Raw genomic sequence first — 22,715 nt, forward strand, 5'->3', positions numbered from 1 at the left:
CATTCTAAAGCTGATATAATTTTCTTTGAGTAAATTGAAAAGGACTGGAGAGGATACACACTTTCTTTGCTCTGTCTTTTAAAGTGCGTGTAAATAAAAATTACGAGGTAAAAAATTTTATAAGTTTTCTATTTCATAAAGTAGCTGTTTTAAGTTACAATTGCTACGTAGTTATTTCCCGTTGTTCTGCTTCGTGCAGAAATGGAAGATGTAGACCGTTAGTGAGAATAATGTAGCCTAATGACATTGTATCCCTTTGTTACTAGCCTTTTTGTAGCATTGAGTCTCAACTGAATTTAAATTGGTTTCTATGGCTGCTATGAAGTTTAAATATTATTACAGTGTCAGAAAGTAAATGTTGTGTACACTTTGCCTTTGAAAATGTTTTATTTTCACTTTTGTATGAAGTTACACAATATATTTGACCATTCTCTAAAAAATATTAGAGGAATTGCTCATTATTTTATAGTCACCCTGGGTTTTAAGGGTGTAAGCTACGAGAACAACACTGTCACGATTCAGTTCTTCACTGAAAAAAAAATTATGGTTTATTTAACGACGCTCGCAACTGCAGAGGTTATATCAGAGTCGCTGGTGTGCCAGAATTTTTATCCCGCAGTTCTTTTACATGCCAGTAAATCTACTGACATGAGTCTGTCACATTTAAACACACTTAAATGCCATTGACCTCGGCCGGGATCGAACCCGCAACCTCGAGCATAGAAGGCCAGCACTATATCAAGTACGCTATCGAGGCCGACTCTTCACTGAATTCTCAGAACTTATTGCTATCGTCACTGTAAATTTCAGTAACGTTTTTTTATTTAAAAACGTAAACATTTTTCATGGCACTACTCAATATTAGAAGGTATTCTGTCATTAAACGAATATTTTGGTTTTCTTGTATGGTCATCCCCAAAAAAATGGCCGGCTGCAATATTCTCTCATTTGAGTAAATTAGTCTGAGAAAGTGAATGTAAGTGTGCGCGGGAAGGCCTGAGCTGAGTTCACAAGAGAAAATGTTTCTAAAAGGATTATGTCCTAATACAGGTACTGTCCCATAAATAAAGTCGGTTTTGGAGCAAAATTTTATTTGGAGTGTGTTGTGACAAAAGTTAATTTAATAGTCAAAGTAATGCCAATTAGATTCTATGATCTTGAGCCACCTTTAGTTTGTTATCCCACGAGGGTACCTGTTTCTGGTTTTTGATGTGAAGAATTTGGCGATACCCATTTCAACGGCTTCCAAGTTTTGGAAATGTCTTCCTCACAGAAAGAAGGCATGGATCGAAACAGACGGTAATCTGAAGGTGCAAGATCAGGGCTATATGCCAGATGTGATAGCAGTTCGATTCCTCCCAGTTTCTAAATTTTTCCCATGGTTGTTCAAGCGGTGGGGGCTCTCGCATTGTCTTGTTACAAGAGAACTCTATTTCGATTAACTAATGCTGGGTACCTTTCTCTCAACTTTATGAGCTCATTCTAGCCAGAGAGAATAAAGATCCTCATCGACTGCACACCCGTTTGGAACAAATTCCCCGTGAATTACACCTTCAAAATTCCACTATTCAAATAACATTACTTTAGAGTCGAACTGACTTTGCAGTTTTAAGGCAGCAAAGGCAGTTTTATTTTCAGGACTGAGTTTAGTTTCATTGTCTGTTATGATTCCTATATATCTTAATACGATTTCATTTACGTTATTAAGCAGTGAAATAACAAGTGACTTAAACTAAGCTACTGTAAACACGGCTTGTTTTTAATACATATATTTAAACTTTTATTACCATGATGAAAAGGAAACTACTACAATGCGTTGTCCCAGCTCATGGACAGCGTGTCTGAACACTAATCCAGACTTCCCAGGTTCGAGTCACTTGTATTTATGGCTTTCTTTTTCTTTTTCAAAGTTAAGGTAGGTAATGCATGTTCTAAAATTAGTCATGCATTTTAGGCACTTACATAGAAAGATATGAAGTATTATTTTACAACAGAAAGCAGAACTGTGACAAAAAAAAAATAAAACATCACCTTCTATAATTGACATACAATAAAATTAAAGCAACATTTTCAATAGGATCTTCCATCCTTGGAATTCTGAATTAGTTCACATAATTCATCGATGGTTGCAGGTGTGGATGCAGACAATTCTTCCAAGATGCTGAGGACAGCGCATTTTAATATACAAGGACATGATCTTGTCTCTTTTTATGATCGTTTATTAATAACATAAATCTGTACAAGTATTGAAGTACATGAGCATGATCTTATGAAGAAGTTAAGGAAATAGTTTACTCATAAGAAGCAGTATGCTCTCAGAGGAAGGACATAACATCTCTCACGTTAACATGTGTCAAAACACAATGATGCTATAGAAATGCATATTTAAAATCAGATCCAGGTTTTCTTCTTTGGTTATATACAAATGAACATTCCATGTCAAATCTCACAATTTTGACTTTCATATGTCTGATTGCGTTTATATATTATTGTTTTCATTACCCCTATGAGTCTAGTAAACTAATACGTGTGTTTTTATTCCACCTAACAATATTGCATGTTAAAATTCGTTAAAAATAACTCAGAATTACCTAACAATATTGCATGTTAAAATTCGTTAAAAATAACTCAGAATTAAGCATTTAAAGCATCATACTTCTGAGCACATTGATATTAATTTTAAAAATAAAAGGAATCTAAAACCTTGAAAAATGGTTTTCATTACATATTTATTAATTGTAATGTAATAATTATTAAAGATAATTTCTTATGATTCAACTTTTAAAAGTTAGATATCAATGTAAAATAAACGCATTAAAAATATATTTTTAAAAATGTCTGCTAAGTGTACTGAAGTATAATAACTTCACAAAAATCACAATGGGATCTCACACAGCTTAACAGAAAGATAATTACTTACAAAACAATGTATAGGAGCTTGGGGACTGCTGACTGTGTGCTGGAGCATCAAGTGAACATTGCAATGTCACAAGAACCATTATCAGCTTCACATATTATTTCATTTTACCTATCTAGAGACAGATAGACTTTTTCATGGCACAAATCACTGCACGTTCAAAGAAAACTAAATTTAGCTTTATCAGTAAATCACGACTTACGCATCTTACCGTACCTTTCTATTTAAAAGCATCATTAGAAAGGTTATATGGATTTAAACACTTGTTATATGGACGGAGTTATACAACAGATCAACTAGCGATTTTGTATAAAAAAAATCAGATTTTGGTATCATCTGCAAGTAAATAGTTGAAACTATCTTTAAAAAAATACCTGATCTTATTTTCCACTCTCAACATTGAGTTTTACTTCTTGCTCACTTGCTTTCCTCCATTCTGTAATTGGCAACAACAGATCAACACATAGTTTGTTATCTAAAAATTTACATAATGTAACGGTAAATAATTTCCTGCTTTGTATTGATATTGCTTTCTTTCATGCTCACAATCAGTTGAATTTGAACAAAATTGATACTATGAATTTATGATTAATTCCAGCTAAATACCTCTAAAAAGAGATTTTGCTGATTGGTTTGTCGTTGCATAACTCTGTCCATATATTACATGATATTTACTGTCCCACATGTTATAAAAATCACGTCACCCTCTAGCTGAACTGGCAATAGTGAAAGATATTTACTATTCCTTAAAGTATTAGTCATTTGATAAACAAATCCATTTGTTGCGAAGAGGTGCTAACAGTTATTAATCATAACGGAATTTCGTAAAACTTTCTGCAGCTAGCGTTCTCTCACACATGTACACAAAAATGGTTCCTGGTTCCTTAGGTACAGCTCGCGAAAATAAATTGTTGCAAATATACATATGCAGATTCCACACTTTTGAATGTTGTAATTTACAGATAATACAGCAAGAAACAAATTCCCCTCCTCACCCCCAACATTTTTAACTGTGCTATTAAAGTAGTCATTTTGATTTGAAAGAAAAATAATTTTAAAATTAGGCCAAATTTTAAATCTGTGATAGGTAGTAAAAAATATTGTATTTCATCTTTCAAATGCGCCAAGCCCAAAATCTCAACTATATAGAGCCATAGTACCAAGTAATCTTATATCATTATGCATGCATAATTTGCATAATTTTGAAATAGTCATAACTACACAAACAATAATTAATTGTGGAAATAAAGAAATACCTGTCTATTTTATGTCCGAAATTCATTTAAAAAAATCGACCATGTGTAAAGAGGTCGTGTTTTGTCAGTGTGCAATTTGACGTGGAATGACTCAAACACATTAAATTTAAATGTCAGTGTTATACAGAATGGATTCTAAATGCTACAAGTGAAGGCCAGGGCATAAATCGTATCTATGCAAGCATAACAGAATAGGAATCTACTCTCTAGTCCGCAAATTTTTTCTACACCTCAAATGGGAAGGCAGCCGGGTAGCTCAGTTGGTAGAGCAGCTGGCTACAGACTGGAAGATCCGGGGTTCGATCCCAGGCGGTGACAGGATTTTTTCTCGTTGCCAAGCTTTCAGAACAGCCCCAAGGTTCACTCAGCCTTCTATAAAATTGAGTACCAGGTCTTTCCCGGGGGTAAAAGGCGGTCAGAGCATGGTGCCGATCACACCACCTCATTCTAGTGCCGAGGTCATGGAAAGCATGGGGCTCTACCTCCATGCCCCCCCCAAGTGCCTTCATGGCATGTTACGGGGATACCTTTACCTTTTACCTTTTTACCTCAAATGGGGCAACTTACATTTCTGGAGATAACATTGCTATATTAAAGATGTTCAGCTCGAACTCTACTCTTGACATACAGTACCTATCTTCGTCGACCATTTTAACCTCTCAAATTACTTTTACATCCCTACAAGCACCAGTTTGCTAGAAATAATGGTTGAATGCCAACATCCGCACCAGCACCCGCAATTGATCTTAATATAAACATGACGAGACATATTTAAGACATAAAAAGGAATTCACAAATGGATTTTAATATTAATTTGAATTTTAACACTGCAATTACTGTAATGTCTGGAGACAGAGGGAGGCCATTTTGAACAGATTCTCAGGGAACTGACCACACATACTAATACTGCTGCAATGTAAAAAGCACATTGATTATTGAAAATATTTTAGTTAATTAACTTAGTTGATTAAGGATAATAATTAAAAATTGCTAAAACTTCATTCTTTAATGTGCAGAATCTCCTTTTCTTTCTGAGAATCTTTCCCATAGAACTTGCCATGCATTTTGAAGATCAGAATCCCTATTTATCCTAGGCTCGAGTACATGCCATGGCATATCAGATTGTTGTAATGCTCCTGGCACTCGTATCTGGTAAATTCTAATTACGTCATGTTTTGGATCAATAAATTTCTTCTTCCATTTGACTGCTCGTTAATTCAATTGTCTTCATTAACTATTCATATTAGCATAACACCTCCAATCCTCAGTTTTATCATCACTATGTACTCTTATCATCCCTGGTTTTTGCTTGCTGCATTTAGTACCCATCCTACATGAAAGCTTGTTTCTACCAACATAAAGGTTCAGATTTATCATAAATTCTACATGCAAAATAATTCAATTATTTTAATTTTGAATTGACACACACAACGTTTATCTTAAAAGGATTCTCTTCCAAACATATAAACATTTTCAAAACAAAATCAACTTTTCTGTTATGTTTTCCAAGTATAGGGTGGCAAATTAGGAAATGTTATACATAATACAAAACATTTTTTCCATCATCTAAGTAAAACAATGACGGAAGTTAGTTTTAGTAAAGAATTAGTATAACAGATACAAGAAGTATTGAAAATTGTTACATTAAACAGAGTAGTGTAAGCTGTTACAATATCGTGACTTGGTACAGTCTTCATGAGCTTAGAAAAAATCTTCAAGTTGCTCCTATTTGTACCATCTTAACATTTCATTACGTAATTTCAGAAAACTAACAGTTTTTACGATTTAATAATTTTACAATTCATCAGTCGATACAAATCGCAAGAAGTAGGCCATTGTTCATTACAAATATAAATTACAGAACATTTTCGTTTAGATTTAAACATCTAATCTATTTATCTTCTTAACAGTTAGTACCTCTACTGGGATCACAGATAGAATACGAAGTCACGCATTAATAATCTAGTCCTATGAGCATTTTAAATGTTTATTTTCAGCATTAACTTCAAAATTATTCCAGTAAACGAAGAGAATTAGCGTAAAGAGCATAACTGCTTCAAACAAACCTAATCAACATTTCCAACAGTTCTTTGGCTACAATTTTAATCTAAGAGTAATTTACTTGGTAACCCTATACTGAAGAATAATATATAAAAAAATAAGCTCAGTCTGGTTATCACTTCGTGATCAGCAGTCTTCTGAAAGTGGCCATAGGAGTGCTGTCCACATGACAATTATTAAAACAAAAATAGACATCCGACGCTACCAGATTTAGGCCTTCTTCAAGAACAATACTTGGCATTGTTAAGAATAATCCTCAATAAAACATTCTCTTTACCATGCATATAAAACCTGCAGAGACTCATTTTAAAATAAAGCATATATTTATATCAAAATATAGAATAACCAAGTAAAGCCATTAAAATAACATTTGCTCCAAACTTATAACAGTACAAAAATAACACAAAGACACTGATATTTTACAATGCTTAATATTCAGCAATTAAAATAATATCATAGTTTGATAAAAGAGCATTTTGATAATAGTATTGTTGGTAAGGAATTACAGATTTCTGTGTTTGAAAGACAAGTGTACTTACAACTAATACACATACACCATAATCATAAAACCAGCTAAACATTTCTAACAGTCTTTTCATATTGTAAAGTAGGTAATACACAGAGGATTGGTTGTACACTGGATATGTTTTACTATAGTTCAGGAAGACAAAATTCAATTATCTTCCCAAAAGAATATTTTCACATTCTTCACTGTACATTTTACAAAATATATTATACAACCATGTATGCAACACAGATGAGTTATATTTGGCAAGAATGCCAAATAATTAAAAAAAAAAAACTTTCCGTGTTATCACTCGTCAACAATATTCTTTCAATGATTTCTAAACTATACACATCACATATTAAGAAATTATTGTTATCTGCAAATGTCAGATTTCACAATATTGGATATTGTGAGTCAAATGCCTATACCGTAAATTGGGGTGAATAGGGATGCAGGGGGTGAATAGGGACTAAGTTTTATTATTTTTTTATTTCTTTGTGTCATTCTGACATTCTATTTCTGACAATGCTCTTTAAGGAATTCTAGTTTTCACTTACGTAATTCAGTTACATCTAGAAATAACTATGGCTGTTTAGGAAATTCTAGTTTTGACTAATATAATTAAGGTAGATCTAGAAATACCTTATTGTTATTAGTAAAAATCCGTTTTAACAATTTCAGAATGTGAAATCCGTCAAAACCCGAGGAAATTCTAATTTTCACTTAGTACATAATTCAGTTACATCTAGAAATAATTAAAAACACTTCAGGAAATTAGTACTTGCACATGAACATTACTATTACTAAATTCGTTGTTGTTTTATTACACAAATAATTGTTACAGCATTCAATATTATTACTTTTTGCCTCGCAAGTCACTTGTTGCGCCAAGGCATGCTAATGTGACATTTATAGTTGCAGAGCATTTTCATTTTCACACATAAGCACAACTTTGAAACACAATTTTGTTTTTGCAAGCACAATGGACGAACCTTTGTCCACTTACGATGGCTTCTTTCACTTCTGCAGTTTTCAGCGTAGTTTCTGCATCTGGCAACTGTTCTTGTGTCAAGAAAATTTGAGGACAAACATCAAATTTAGATCTGAAAGAAAGAAAGTGTTACGTACCAGGTGTTGATGAAATTAAGAACACTAACAGTTTTTAAATTTCACTGAACCTACCTGCAATATAATTTATTCAAAATTCCATCTTTTGTTCCAATTCTGTACATGTCGTCATTTCTCACAAGCATGATTCCTATGATGTTTCGCAAGTCGCCCTTTCCCCTGTTGACATCCAGAATGCGTATTATGAAACATCATAATACGCATCCTATACCAACTGAAGGATGTGTTGCATCAGAAATTAGCTTCATTCTTTTCGCTCCTTATTTTAAATTTTCTTGAGCTTCCTTTCTGGCTAGATAGATATTTGACGATGTACTATCTAGCATCATCTCTTCTTCTTATGCTTTTCTTTCTTCAATTTTCTCTTCAATTATATTTCAAGTTCATCCTCTTCATATACATTTTTAACAACATTACAGTACCTGTTATTACAATATTGACAAAAATCACTCTCCATCACTAGTGAGTCCTGGTATATGCTCGATCCATTGCTATATCACAGCACTTTTCGATGATTTAACCTTCGGCATTTTCACAGTTTATATTTATACAAACACACATAAATATATTATATGTGAGCTATTTGTAAAAATTGCACTAAAAGGATGTCGAAGTAGGCAGGCACACAAACACTAAGAAACAACTGGATGTACACGTGAAAGTCGAAACGATTTGGTAGTAAGTGATATTGATTTATCATAAACGAAAAATCTAATGTACTACAGGCATGTTGTAAGAGGTTGCTTCTGATTGGATAATATGAACATGTCATAATACTTCAGTCCTACCAGAATTTCTGTGATTTTAGTTGTTGAAATTAATTCGTAGGTGGAGCTAGATTTTTTCCACAACCTCAAAAAGTAACAATTTAGATCTTCAAAAATAATACATAAACATATTCTGAAATCGTTACAATGAGTTTTTACTAATAACAATCAGTTATTTCTAGATCTAACTTAATTATATTAGTCAAAACTAGATTATCATAAAAGGCCATAGTTATTTCTAGATGTAACTGAATTACGTAAGTGAAAACTAGAATTTCCTAAAGAGCTTCGTTAGAACTAGAATTTCCTAGAAACTTCGGGTTTTGACAGACTTCGCGTTCTGACTGTAACAGTACTATCTAGTGAATGCAACAGCAGAAGAGCCAAGGAAATCAAAATTTTCAAAGAGTACTACGATTGATTGATTGATTGATTGTACTTTCCATTCAACCACTGTTCACTGGGGAACACCAGCTCACTGATAGTAACTAGACCAACTGTCGAACATTACCAGTACATACAGTTCAATTTGACAAAAAATGTGGCACACTTTGCACATATTCTATTCACAAGTATTATCATCATTGCTGCCAAACCTGCGTTCTGAAACACTGTATGTTACACAAATAGATCTTTCATCCTCTTTATCCCACGAGATTACACACTATGGGATCAGAAGACTATTTCCCTCAAGATGAGTAGATGTGTTTGTTCCTGTATCAGGCCAATTTCTGTTTCTTGACTGTGTTGTTTATGGATCAGATCTGCTTTATATGAGAAGATACAGAGAGAGGCAGCAAAAAGTTGCCCACAATCCATTGCTCGACTAACCGGTAAGCTGTAGCAGTGTGGACGTGCATTCAGTTTCATTACAGTAGGCCTAAAATTCCCGAGAGCATGTTATTGTGTAGTGTTGCATTATTGCACTTGTTACTGAACATTTTTTATGTTCTGTTTCCTATTAGTATGGTGACGTATAGTATTGCACAACGGATATTTCTTGTTGAGACATTTCTCCTAAAGAAGAAATCGTATGACAGTACCATTCACAAGTTTCTACGTCAATTCCGTGGTGCTACAATGCCTTTGAGACAATACATAAGTTATTCAGAAAATGGCGAGGAACAGGGTCTGTTTTAAACAAAAACAGAGAACCACAGAAGCAGGTATTAACATAGGAGAAGCTTGCAGATATTCAAGCAAGAACTGAAACCAGCCCAAGGAAATCTTCACGCCAATTGGAACAGGAGTGTGGTATCTCACAAAGCTCTGCATTATGGAGACTGAAAATGCTACATTTTTATTCTTGTAAAATGACACTGGTTCATCAGTTAACACAACGGAATCCAGCTGCCCACGTAAATTTCTGTTGGTAGATGCTGCAATCTGTCCATGATGGTATTATCGATCCTTCTCTTTTAATTAAGATGGACGAAGTTTATTTCCATTTAAGTGGGTATGTGAATTCTCAGAATTCAAGGTATTGGGACACCGACAATCCTCATGTAGAGCATGAAACTCCTCTTCACGATCAGAAAGTCGGTGTTTGATGTAGCATTACAGCATATATAATCATTGGCCCTATTTTCTTTTATGATACAAGTGTTTCGGAATTTTTAAACACGATGAAAAGTTTGTATCAAGAATGTGGGACATCATTTTCAACAGCTGCTTTGATAAAAGGTAAGCTGTACATCAGTTGTCAATTACATTCATTCATTAGGTAACTCTTAATTAATAATTTATGCCTACCATAACGAAACTGAAAACTGAACACCCGACTGTGCTGCTACAGCTTGAGCAATGGATTGTGGACAGTCTGTTCCCCGACATCCCCTGCATAGTGTGATAACTTTTCACTGCCTTTCTCTGTATATACAATTCACGTAAGTAACATATATAGGCAGACAAAAACTTCAAAGAAAATTGCCAAAGTTCTGCAGTTAATGTATGGGCAATACTGTGAATCACTTCCTTAATGAGCCTTACTTGTTATCTTCACAGTTCAACTGGTAAGTGTACAAAGTGTTTCCGAATTCAACTCGTCAATGTAACCATAAGAAATGCGATTACCAATAGGAGAGTGCTATAATTTCAACATGACGGGGCTCCTACCCACTTTGTAGTCTCATTTCAAGAGTTCCTTACCACTAATTTTGACAAAGTGGATCAGATGGAAAGGAGCTGTGAATTTTCCTCCACTGCACTTCTTTTTACAGGGCCACATGAAAGCCTTGATTTACTCACTGCCAGTTGCCTCTGAGATGGATCTTGTTCCACATACTGCTGAAGCAGTAAGAAGACATCCATCATCTTTCATCACACAAGACAATTTTTGCTTCATTGTCGCCATTTTTATAATGACGTTAATGCTGGTTACTCAGAACATTTATTGTAAAATGTATAATGAATTAATTCGAAATTTGTTTATTTCCAATCAAAATAATTATATTTATTTCTTTCCAATCATATTTAATAACTTTCAATGATTTCTTGAGAATTGTCTGGACAGGTTGATTACTTATTCCTTGTCAGTTTTATAGTTTGTACTGCTTACACCACCCATTTTAGTCTACAGAACACTAAATAAATAAGTAGTGAACAGTGTATGTTAAAAATGTGGAAACAAAAGGCGATCACAGCGCTCCATGTGACATTGTAACTGTATGTATAAAAATATTACACGTCAAACAACCCATATGTATGAAAACATTGTCGTCCTATGATGGTTTTGCAGACTATCAGCCAAGTCAAGTTGAAATTCTCCAAGCTTTCGGCTACTAACTCTGCAGCCATCTTCATCGCTGAAGTTAGCAGCCGAAAATTTGGAGAATTTCAACAATTTAACTTGGCTGATAGCCCGTGAAACCATCATAGAGAACTATTTATTTGGTACTGTGATTTGTTCACGAGCTCACATGTGTTTCCATGCACACTGTCGTCCGTTATCATAAAAAAAATTCTAAGATGGGCACCAAGTTATCCAATCACAAGACGGCATTTCATCTCGCAGCTCTCCAAGACCCCTGGTTCGTGAACTATGGACTGTTTCTCTTTTTCCTATCTCACCTACATTCCCATGTTTCAGACTCACAGTTGTTTTTTTTTTCTTTTGTTTTTCTATCTTCTATCACCACTAGCAGTTTGGGCATGGAATTCTTCTTCACCTGTAGACTAACATTCTGTTGCAATAAACTATGTTGATCCATAACAAAATCTATTCTCCAACATACAGAATCACTAATTATCACAATCATTAAAATCAATAAATGTAGCAAAATATATTTCACACTGATTGTAAGTGGTAGGTGGAAAATAATATCAGAGTTCAAAATGTGAACACAAGTAAAAAAAATATATACTGTATATATAAACAATAAATTCTTCAAAAGATATAGTAAAAATCTTGGTACTTGACTCACAATCTCCAAAATAATAAGTAGTATAAATCGTGTTTAAACATGAAGTAAAACCATCCATTCTTCATATGTTTAAACTATTTTGGGACACAATTGAACATTCATTAGTAATGCATTTGAAGGTGAAGAAAACAGTAAATCATGACAGATATAATATACTGACCAACCAAACATGAAAAACAACAAGACATAAACTCTCTGACAATCAATAAGAGTTTATACACGGACTTAAAATAACCACGTGGCTTTATATGTCTTTCCTTAAAGTGCAATGGATAAGGTCCACAAAATAAAGGAATACAGTTCATAAAATGATAGGTTAGAGATTAGGTGAGATCTCATTTTAAAATAGGGAATTATTTTACCAACATCAACACACTTTCAGCTTGTTCTTCAGTACAAAAGTGTCCAAATGAAACTGAGGAGAAAGCAAATAACATAAAATCAAACATTCCTTTAAATATGTTTCATCATCCATTAATATGATAGCAATAATAACATAACAAAGGATTTTGTTTCAATTTCAACTTGCATTTCTGCTGTGATTAAAATAATTATAAAAACAAAATGTGACAAGTACGTGAGGATTACAAAAAATATTTGTAATGAATTAAAAAATTATATCACGAATCAGGCATTCTATTTTGCTATTGTTTCTAACGAACTATTTTAAATCCCGGTACTCGTCTATTATTTTTTATTTTTCATTTTTCCCCAGGAAGGATTGCATGAAGTTGTATTAATTCGTAAAATATTGCTAATCATAAACCCTGAAGGTCCTCCATCACAAGAAAACACACAAGATTATATGAGGAGCATCGTTTCAAATCATATTAAGTCCAATATAGAATTTTTTACACAAATGACGAAAAACTGAATTACTCGTAAACTGGACAAGTTTTCAAAACACTACAAAAAACCATTTTTAAGTACTTGTTTCACAGTTTACAAATATGACGATTTGGAACCATTAGACTTCACAGCATGAAAGATAAAGAAGTAGAAAGTAACAACTTTAATTTCGTCCACTGTTGGACTTAATACGTTTTGAAACGATGCTCCTCATATTGAAATAACAGATATGAAAAACCGTAGTTTCACCCTTGACTACCATCAGGTCACAGTCGCAAGTATTACGAAATGACACAACATCTTCATAATTTTTTATTGTCAGCATGTCTGAGACATAATGTGAACTGTACGTGAATTATCTTGAAGGGAAGTGACAAAAATTTCAGATCGTAAAATTGAGATAAATATTATTTTGTTTGTGATTTTGTGATATGAATTGACGTCAATTGCTATCTCCACATTCTGACCGTAGAAACCAATTTCATATCAAAAAAGGTTTGAATTTTCATACAATGATATACATAATTTCATTTAGTGTAACTAATCTTAAAAAAAAATGGGTCTTTCTACAAAGAAATATTGGTACTAATTCGCACAAAATGATGTAATTCTTCATACACATTAACCATCATTCATCATAAAGAAGTTATCAATGGTTTTTAAACTATAATTGAATCTACTGTTCAGGAATCTCCTCAGAACTTCCTTTCTTAATAGAGAGTGAAGGCTTTAACACACTTTCAAATCGTTATAATATAGTAAACAAATCTTAACAAACGCGTTTTCCAATTAACAAAGTAAATACCAAAAGAATTTCTGTGCGTCTTTCGCAGTTTATATAATCTCATCACTCTCTTGTTACAGACTATAACACTGAATATACTTGAGCACTCCTACATAAATGAGTATTTCAAAATAAATTTCATAGCCTCTTTGTTTTGTATTCGTATATTTCGCATAAATATTAAATGTCACGTAAGTATATCGCTTATCAAATTACTACTTCTTAACCCCAGGTTAAACTTCAAACAATTCTCTTTTCATTCCCTGAAATTTGGAAAAAATCATTTTCACATTACAATGTAGGCCTATTTCGGTATCAGTAACTTGAAGGTCACACAGGAATCCTTTCACAATTAGAAAAGAGTACTGAGTTATGAAAATGTGTATAAAATATTTCCCCTCTTCCCCTCATAGTAATGATACTGGCTTTCACCATAGTGTAGAAGTTCAGTTCACAAACAAGATGTCAAACTGTGCCTCTTTTTTGTTGGCAATGTAACTTTGAGCAAATATTTATATTTACACTTTTATAGACCATTTTTTCTGTTTGTCCTCAGTGCACTGATTATATTCACATATTCAGGAATCATAATTACACAAATATAGTAAAGTCCAATGTAACACAGTTGTTTGGGAACATACTTCACATTCAAACAAAATCGGGTGCTGCAGAGTCAAGTGTCTATTGTGTATTTAACTGATTATGAACCGCTGGGAATTTAATTCGCTTTACAAAAATATTCAGGAACACAATTAGCCATGCGGAATTACAGTAATAAGGGGTCTTGAAATGACATAGGACTTCCTTTCAACTAGTATGCAGACTAATTTACTGCACAGCTAAAATAAAAAATTTCACTAATAGGTTTTTTTTTTTTTCCTCGGGAACATACACTATACACTTCATTGTGTTATATCCGAATCCGTGGTATATCGGGCTTTTACTGTACAACAACTTCCAGAAGTTACAACATTTATCATTTATAAGTTCAATTTACAATTTATTATCTTTAGTATTTCATTCAACTCCTTAAATTAAGTAATTACTTGCATAATCCAGCATCTCTCTTACATTTTGCCAAATACAGGTGTCTAAAAGTCTTGCGCTATAGGACAAATTATATTATATGTTTTATATGGGCTACATCAGGCTTCACACACACAGAATTCCAGAGAAGTAAAATACTAAGGTAAACAAACACTTGATGCGAAATGTATTACACCACTGTGATATGTAATGTCATTTGTCATCTTATTGCAGTGCACGAACTCACCACATGTGTTCTGTACAGTCTGTTAATATGGAATTTACAAAATTAGTTTAGTTACTATGAAGACCGCCATTTAATTCCATAAAATAATGCATTGTTCTGTACAGTCTGTTAATATGGAATTTACAAAATTAGTTTAGTTACTATGAAGACAGCCATTTAATTCCATAAAATAATGCATTGTTTATTGTATATCTTTTTGATGATTGGTCCGATTTTTCCACACAAGAATGATGTGGAGGTAAATAAAAATTTGGTGTGGCATGAGGAAGGACTGTATCATCAACCCATACATTTTCAACAGTAATACAGTTATATTACTGCAAGTCATATCTGCAAATGTTGGGCAATTGGATGCTCTTGGCAATAGGCTTGTATGATTCATGTAAGATGGCATCCTACCACATTATGCCACAACAGTGCACAATTAGTTAGATAACATTCCCCATTTAATTGGCCAGAAAGGTCCTGTCAAATGGACTCCATTCACCTAGGGTGCCATAGGTCCCGGAAAACTAGGATTGTCCTGGTTTCGAGGATTGGAAAAAGTGTTCCAGCCAGTTTGGTAAAAATTCCGGATTAACAGAATATAAACATTTTACGATAATATTATGTCATTTCCACTGTGAAATGTATTTGAAATTTCCGCCTCAACCGTCATATTAAAATTCGAATGCTATTAATCGATTGGAAATTTGACTACAATTGCTTTGGTTTAAATTTATCGATTAGTGTTAGCAAGCTATTGAATGTGCTTCATTATACTAAAATAACTTGGCTAAACATTCAGCAGGTTGCAGGTAGCAGGAGAGAATCGTAAGAATCTCATGTTTTGCTGCTTTAACAATGGCTCTTGTCATTGATTGTTATTATTTAATACTGTGACTATACCACCAAAATGTAAAACTAAATTTAAAGATGCGTATTCAGCAGAATTCCTTGCAATGAAGAGAAGTCGCAATGAGTATGAAGCGGAATGTAAATTCTGCAAGTAGGTTTAACTGAAATTATTTTTAATGTTAGAAAAAGAACAGGTTTCCATTCTTTTAAAAAGATCACAAGTGCAGTGTTCTAAAAGAAAACTAAATTTGTTCAGAGTTGCTACTTTTCAATTACACATGGAGGGAAAAGTGATAGCAAAGATCACGTTGTTACAGCTAAACATTTTTTTTAATCCAATGCCACCAGGTTGTCTTTTCGACATTTCTGGTCTTCTCTCCTGGCCGTGGCTTAATTGTAACCCACTTCTGAGGTTGGGGCGCCTGGAAGGCGGAGTTACATTACCCCGATGATGTGATAAACATAGAGATGCCTTAAAGTCAGCATCCTCCAGTAAGCAACTAGCTACTTATTTTACCACCAGTAAGTGCAAAGAAAGGAACATAGCTGCTGCAGAGGCAGCGTTTGCTTTCCATTCAGACACCACCATTCCTATAACTCCACCACATGCACAAGCAAGTTATTTTCAGGAATGTTCAATGATTCAAAGGTAGCTAAAACATTTTCCAGTGCAAAAACCACTGATCATTTGTTTGATCAGGCAGTGAAATTAAAATCTTTTGCCAGAGAAAGCAAAACAAATTCAGAATTCATTAGTTCATTAGCTAGTAAGAAGTGGACAATGTCCTTCAAAAGTTGTCTCTCAGAAGAACAGTATTCTGAGCTCTTAAAAATTGTCCAGTTTTACTTTTCTCTCCCTTGGTGCTATTCAACAGGAGTAGGCTACATGCTGCCACCGGGTTTCCCCTTCTCCCTTCCTCACCTTCATCATCACCTTCACCCATTCTCTACATTACACTTACAGAAACACTTAACATACACTCACTCTAATATACGACATAACTCTTCACAGATACCCATGTGGCCCGCAGAAGTGGTGTGCAATTTTAAAATAGGTCACAGTCCTGCCTTCTATCCGCAGTATCCGGAACCTGAATCACGCCAGTGAAGTGGGTAGGCGTTAGTCTCTCACACACACACACTTTTCTCTCTCTGGGCATAATGCTAATATAAAGAGGGTATTCTCCTTAATGAACGCTCACTGGACTGAAGACAGGAGTAGATTAAGTTTGGCATAAATAAGGCCAATTCTTAATACTCAATACAATATGTCAAACATTAGTTGTAGTGAATTTTATAAACTGATTACAAGTAGCAAAATGTCGAAGTATCTAGATTCTGTAAAATCTTCTTAAAAGTATGCTTGGTATAAGATAATCTAATACCCATAAAGTATGTGAAATTCTTAACAAAGTGTCAAAAATCAAAATACATAAATGTTCCATAACAAAAGTGTGAATTGTACATCAAGTTCTCAAGTAGATTATTAAAATACTGACGTGTATTGTCTTGACATTGTGCCATCATTAATAAAGTACGACTCATAATAACTTAACATTGTCCTTTGTCCCAGTTTTATGGAAAATAATTATGGCAACCCTACACTCACCAGACTTAAATTTTACAGAGTTTGCTTTTTGGTGGTATGTTAAGTCACACCTACAGCATCAAGATTAGAGGCATGGAACATCTATATCAAAGAATCCAGGATAAGTGCACTATTCCATCATTTGGCTTTGTAATCTGTATGTTAAATAACATGCGTTTTCGCTTCCAAATGTATGTGGAGCTTGATGGAGCACACACAGAACATATACTGTGATCTATAACACATGCTGTGATTAGTCCTATGGCGCAGGAATTTTCAGATACTCTGTATATGAAAATTATTGTTAAAATGTAATAAACTAACAATATAATCAATTACTGAGAACAAATAATTTATATACAAAGGAATAAGGTGACTTGATATGTTCAGTCACTTTTTTTAACATTAATGTTATCTCCCATCTGGACTGTGTGTTACACACTTATTCAAATTTACACACATTAATTAAAATTCGAACTTTACTATGAAAGCTGAGGAACAGGCATAAATTCATTTCCAGAATATACGAGTATATATGTTAATTACTTAATACAAGACGTGTTTGGAAAGTAAAAAGTCGTCACAGTCTGCCACACATCATGAACTCAGGTTTGTGCATGCACAGTAATTTCATATTACTGACACTGGAACGAAATGCCATAATGTGGAACCTTCACTGACAATTCATTACAAGTATCATATTCATTGACAATGGGTAAAGCATTCGCTAATCCTGTCAGCTGTGTAGTTTGAGCCATAATAAGAATCCTACATGCAATCGTCTTCACTACTGTCACTGTCAACATCAACATTGACTCAAAGTAGACTTTTGGGTGGGTATTCCACCATATTCAAAGTTTAACATGTCCAACATTTCAAATAATTTAAAGTCAACTACACATGCTTAAATCTGATTTCACCAAATGCGTGACTAGCTAGCAAGTGACTGGCTCTTTCTTTCTCACAACTTCTATAAAACCTCAGTAATTATGTCTTTATTCATTGGCACAAACTTTCTCATATTATATTATCACTGTATGGTGACAGAACAATAAAAACAGTTCTGAGACATTCAAATATAAGTCCACCTTCATACCATGTTTCAAGATCTATGTGTAGAAGATAAAGCAACTTCATGAACAATTTCGTGTGATTCTGAAATTACATGAAGGTAATTCACATACGAAATTGCTTCAGGGCTGTAACCAGTTTAACAGTACTCCATGAGAGGAAATGACTGTAATGTTATTGTATCTCTATAATGCATAGTTTTACGTTCGAGCAATTATTGATATCCTCAAAATAAATACCTTACCTGTTTGTCTACAGTTAAAATTCAGATCTATTTACCAGAACTTTATAAAAAAAAGATCACAAATTGGAAATATTTAAATATATTTTTATTTTTTAAAAATGTAATTTTGAACAGAAAATTTGTTGTTTATGTATTTAGGCCGTGTCTCATAGCTACATTTTTCGATGAAGTGAATTAGATAGTTGTCTAAAAAGCCGGATGTGACGTCAGAAGTCATGATCCAAAGCTACATAGTGCATAGCAATCAAGTCCGTAGTAGCTAGTAAACGAAAATGCTTGCTTGATTGATGACTTGTACACTAAACAAACATAGATACCTCATCAGCAATAATTGAGGTTATGATATCTAAAGATGCTTTGGAAGTGAAATAATGTAAATACAATGTAGAATAACACGTTAACTTTGAACATTGACAATGTTAATACCTTCTTTACGATGTTTTAAACATAACTGTAATATATTAGGTCCTTATCTTTTCCACATAATCCGTAATGAAACTGCATAAGGACAATGCCTTCTTAATTCAGTGCTGTACTGTGATGTCAAGATTTTTAGAAAAAATAATCTGTGAAGAAGGCCATGATTCAAACATACATGTCCAAAGCTCCCTAGTGTGTAGTTTACAAGTCATCTAGTTGCTAGTCACTAGTGGTCTTGAGCTTTGAGACACAGCCTCAGTCCATAGTCCTGAAACTCGTATACACAAAATGCTCAGAAAATAACTCAAAAGAATTACGAGGTTCAATGAACATAATACATGTATTACAGTCATTTCCATCCATGTACCTTCGATTTTTATATTCTAAGGAAACAAAAAAACCTACTCACAACGCATTAAAGATGTTACAAAATTCAAATGATTTAACAGTAAGTCTTTCACAACATATCTTTGTCACATTTAACAAATTCTCCAAATTTTCAGAAGTTTAAAATCTGCCACTCAATAATAACATTAGATTTCAAATAACAAAGTAGGATCTACAAGAGCAATGGAAAAAGATTAATTATAGTTCTTCATGTAGAATACTTGATGCTACACTCGCACAGAAAAATAGAATACCAACAAATGTTTCCGGTCTTAAATTCGTCTCATATTTTTTTTAATTAACGTGATTACGAAAATATTTTTATTAATTCGTAAGTTGATTATTATAACTGTGAGTGAGGGAATGAGGGAGGCGAGGGATTTCTAATAGTGTTACTTTCACAGGCGAGTGTAGGGTCATTTTAAATTTGTTATTGGTGTAATTGTTACCATGTGAGGACTAACATGCACATCTACTTTTTGTAGAAGTGAGTTAATAAGTGTAATTTTTACCACGTGAGTGTCGATTGCACATTTAATTTTGGCGTAAATGGGCTAGTTAGTAGGTGTAATTTTTACTACGTGAGTGTTGAATACACATCGAATTTTGTCGGGCGTAAATTTGTTATAGGAAGGCTAAGGAACCCACTCCACTCCTAACGGGAGGGGTGGCATACACCTCTGACCGTTTGAGGGGGGAATGTGAGGGGGGGGCTGTTGGGGTGGAATGGTACACGGACTTAGAGGGATGGCGGGATTGGTTGTTAGGGATTAGGTCAATTCAGTGTGGGTGCAGCTACAACTCATCCCAGGGGCGCACAATAGACCTCAGGTCGCGGTACATAGGAATGTCCCCTGCCCAGCCTCATAGAAAGAGAGAGAGAGAGATAAAATACGTGAAATTACCTAGTGTATCCAATGGCATCAGTTTCTGCAGAAATATTATTATCCGCATACAAAATGATTCTAATGGACAAAATACAAATCTTAACAGCAGCAGACTTAGGAAATAAACTAGCGTTATATTGCATATTAAATTATGAAGAAAATGGGTAGCAGTGTTAATGATGTTAAATAAATTAAGATATCTGGAAAAATATACGATTTCCAATGGTTTAATGGTACTGCACATGTTTAATTCATTAACTTGAATACATCATTTTCGTGGCACAGTGTAACAGCTCATGGAAGGCCAAGGTTCAAGAGCTGGCTGTTGGCCTCACAACCACATGCCTCAGTGTCAGCAGAGATTAAATGATCATCCAGGGCAACATGTGGTCAGCATGACAATCCCCTCAAATGTTACAGCTGGCTTATGAAACCGAATTTCACTACTCACTGTAGCTCCACAAATTCGTAAGAATACTGGGCGAGTACAAGTCACATACACCGACCGAAATTTCATGAAAGAATTTCTTTTCCCATGATGACTCGAACCAGCCCCCACTCCATTATCACTAATCCAAGGCACGATGCCTTAAACCATGCAGCTACAGCAAAGGGCAACTTAAATGCATATTCCTCCCCATAATTTAATAAAAATATATTATTTTCAGAGGTAATGCTACTTCATATTGTAAAGGCTCAAAGGACATTTACAGATCCTATTTAAATAGTTATGAAACATATTTCAACTGAATTTCTTCCCAGCTCCCACGCCCCCTCCCACCTAAAATCCCAGATCTAGTTATAAATTCACGAAAATGAAAATAGAAATTTTCTATATCAATTAATTAGTCGTGGGAAAAAGAAAAATTATGTGCCAGCAATCATACAATACTGTGCCAACAATTTTTTCTACTGTCTACTCCCCTTATAACTGAAATTCAAGTTGTTTAATTTCCAAATATAATGCATGAAGTTACCTTTACGAAGTTTTATATGTTACACTACTTATTAAAATTTGAAAGATTAACACGGAGATACCTACCAAAGTAGCTTTTGGTCAAAAATATTTTACAAAGTTTCAAAACTCGATGATTTTAAATTTGTTCATTATTTAAAATTATATTGGTCATCATACATTAATATTTCTTATATCTGAAACTACAATGATAGGCCATGTTGTAAAGCACAATGGCTATTTGATCGTATTTACCCTCAGGTGTAATATTATATATAATTGTAACTCTCATACAGAAGAGTGGCTGATAAACATTTTACACACAATTACATCTGCTATTCATATGCAGAAGCTGAGTTCTAAGTGAGCAATACAGTGTTTTATACTTCATCATACATTCTTCGAATGAAATAAGAACATGGTCAGTATATTTAAATCCATTTAAATAAACCCCAAGTTTTAAAATAAACCAACTGATCGTATTTCATTTCAGTTAAATGAGACTATAAGTTCTCAGCTTCTCCATCTTTAACATTTATATTGTACATGTCTAAAATTTCAAAGAGCATCTATCAATTCCTTAAAATCAGTTACAAACCATTTGGCTTTGGATTTCACTTCCTCCCGCATGACATTCCCACCATATCCTAGAAAAAAATAAAACACATTTCAAATGAAATAATAAATTTTACAAGTTCTTCGTGAAAACGACATGTGTAAAAATGTATGAATATGAACAATTTCTACTGTATAATACAGTAAAACCTTTTTCATAAGTTTCACATATTTTACACAAACATTTTCTTTCTGAAGTTTCGCCATCTTAACATTTATCAGCTCACCGACACATAGTGCTCACATCAACATAGTCACCATACATTCTTCAGTGAATTTCAATTTGAGGGACACCTTCAGCAATCAAGAACTCGATGACAGCACATTCCTTAAATATCAATGAACAGGTTCCTGCGCAGGGCTCCATTCTCCACAGTGTAAATCAACAACAATTCACTATTACAACTTCCCGCTAACTGTGGTGCTTGTGGAGACTATATGCGAGATGTCAGCTGTCGCATACAGTCCGCATCACCGTTTTTGGCATGTGAAATAAGTAATGGGAACATTAAATGCTAGTGTCTTACATTTACCATAGTCAGTCTGACAACTGTGTTTGACAAATGGCTTATGTGACGTGTATAGGAAGTGGTACTATTCTCAGCTGCACTAGCAACATGCTCACAAACGGGGCACTATACTCTATGGCACACACCAAAAATGCTAGCGCCAGCTGTACCAGTGCTGTCATGTACTGACGAGTTATAGAGATGGAGGCATTACTTTTCACTCAACCCTCGTAATTA

The 22,715-nt window shown here is 34.0% G+C and overlaps 1 protein-coding gene across 3 annotated transcripts in view; it reads right to left on the minus strand.

The window, feature by feature from the left end:
* Positions 1-2,198: 2,198 nt before the first annotated feature.
* aay (phosphoserine phosphatase) overlaps positions 2,199-22,715 on the minus strand; it is a 34,368-nt gene continuing 13,851 nt past the window's right edge. For all 3 annotated transcript variants that reach the window (XM_069847696.1, XM_069847697.1, XM_069847698.1), the window contains exon 6: positions 2,199-22,001. In XM_069847696.1, coding sequence (XP_069703797.1) covers positions 21,913-22,001 — 89 coding nt within the window. In that variant the 3' untranslated portion in view covers positions 2,199-21,912. The remainder of the gene's footprint in view (positions 22,002-22,715) is intronic.

The sequence above is a fragment of the Periplaneta americana genome, chromosome 15 (assembly GCF_040183065.1).
Source record: "Periplaneta americana isolate PAMFEO1 chromosome 15, P.americana_PAMFEO1_priV1, whole genome shotgun sequence".
NCBI classification, from domain to species: Eukaryota; Metazoa; Arthropoda; class Insecta; order Blattodea; family Blattidae; genus Periplaneta; species Periplaneta americana.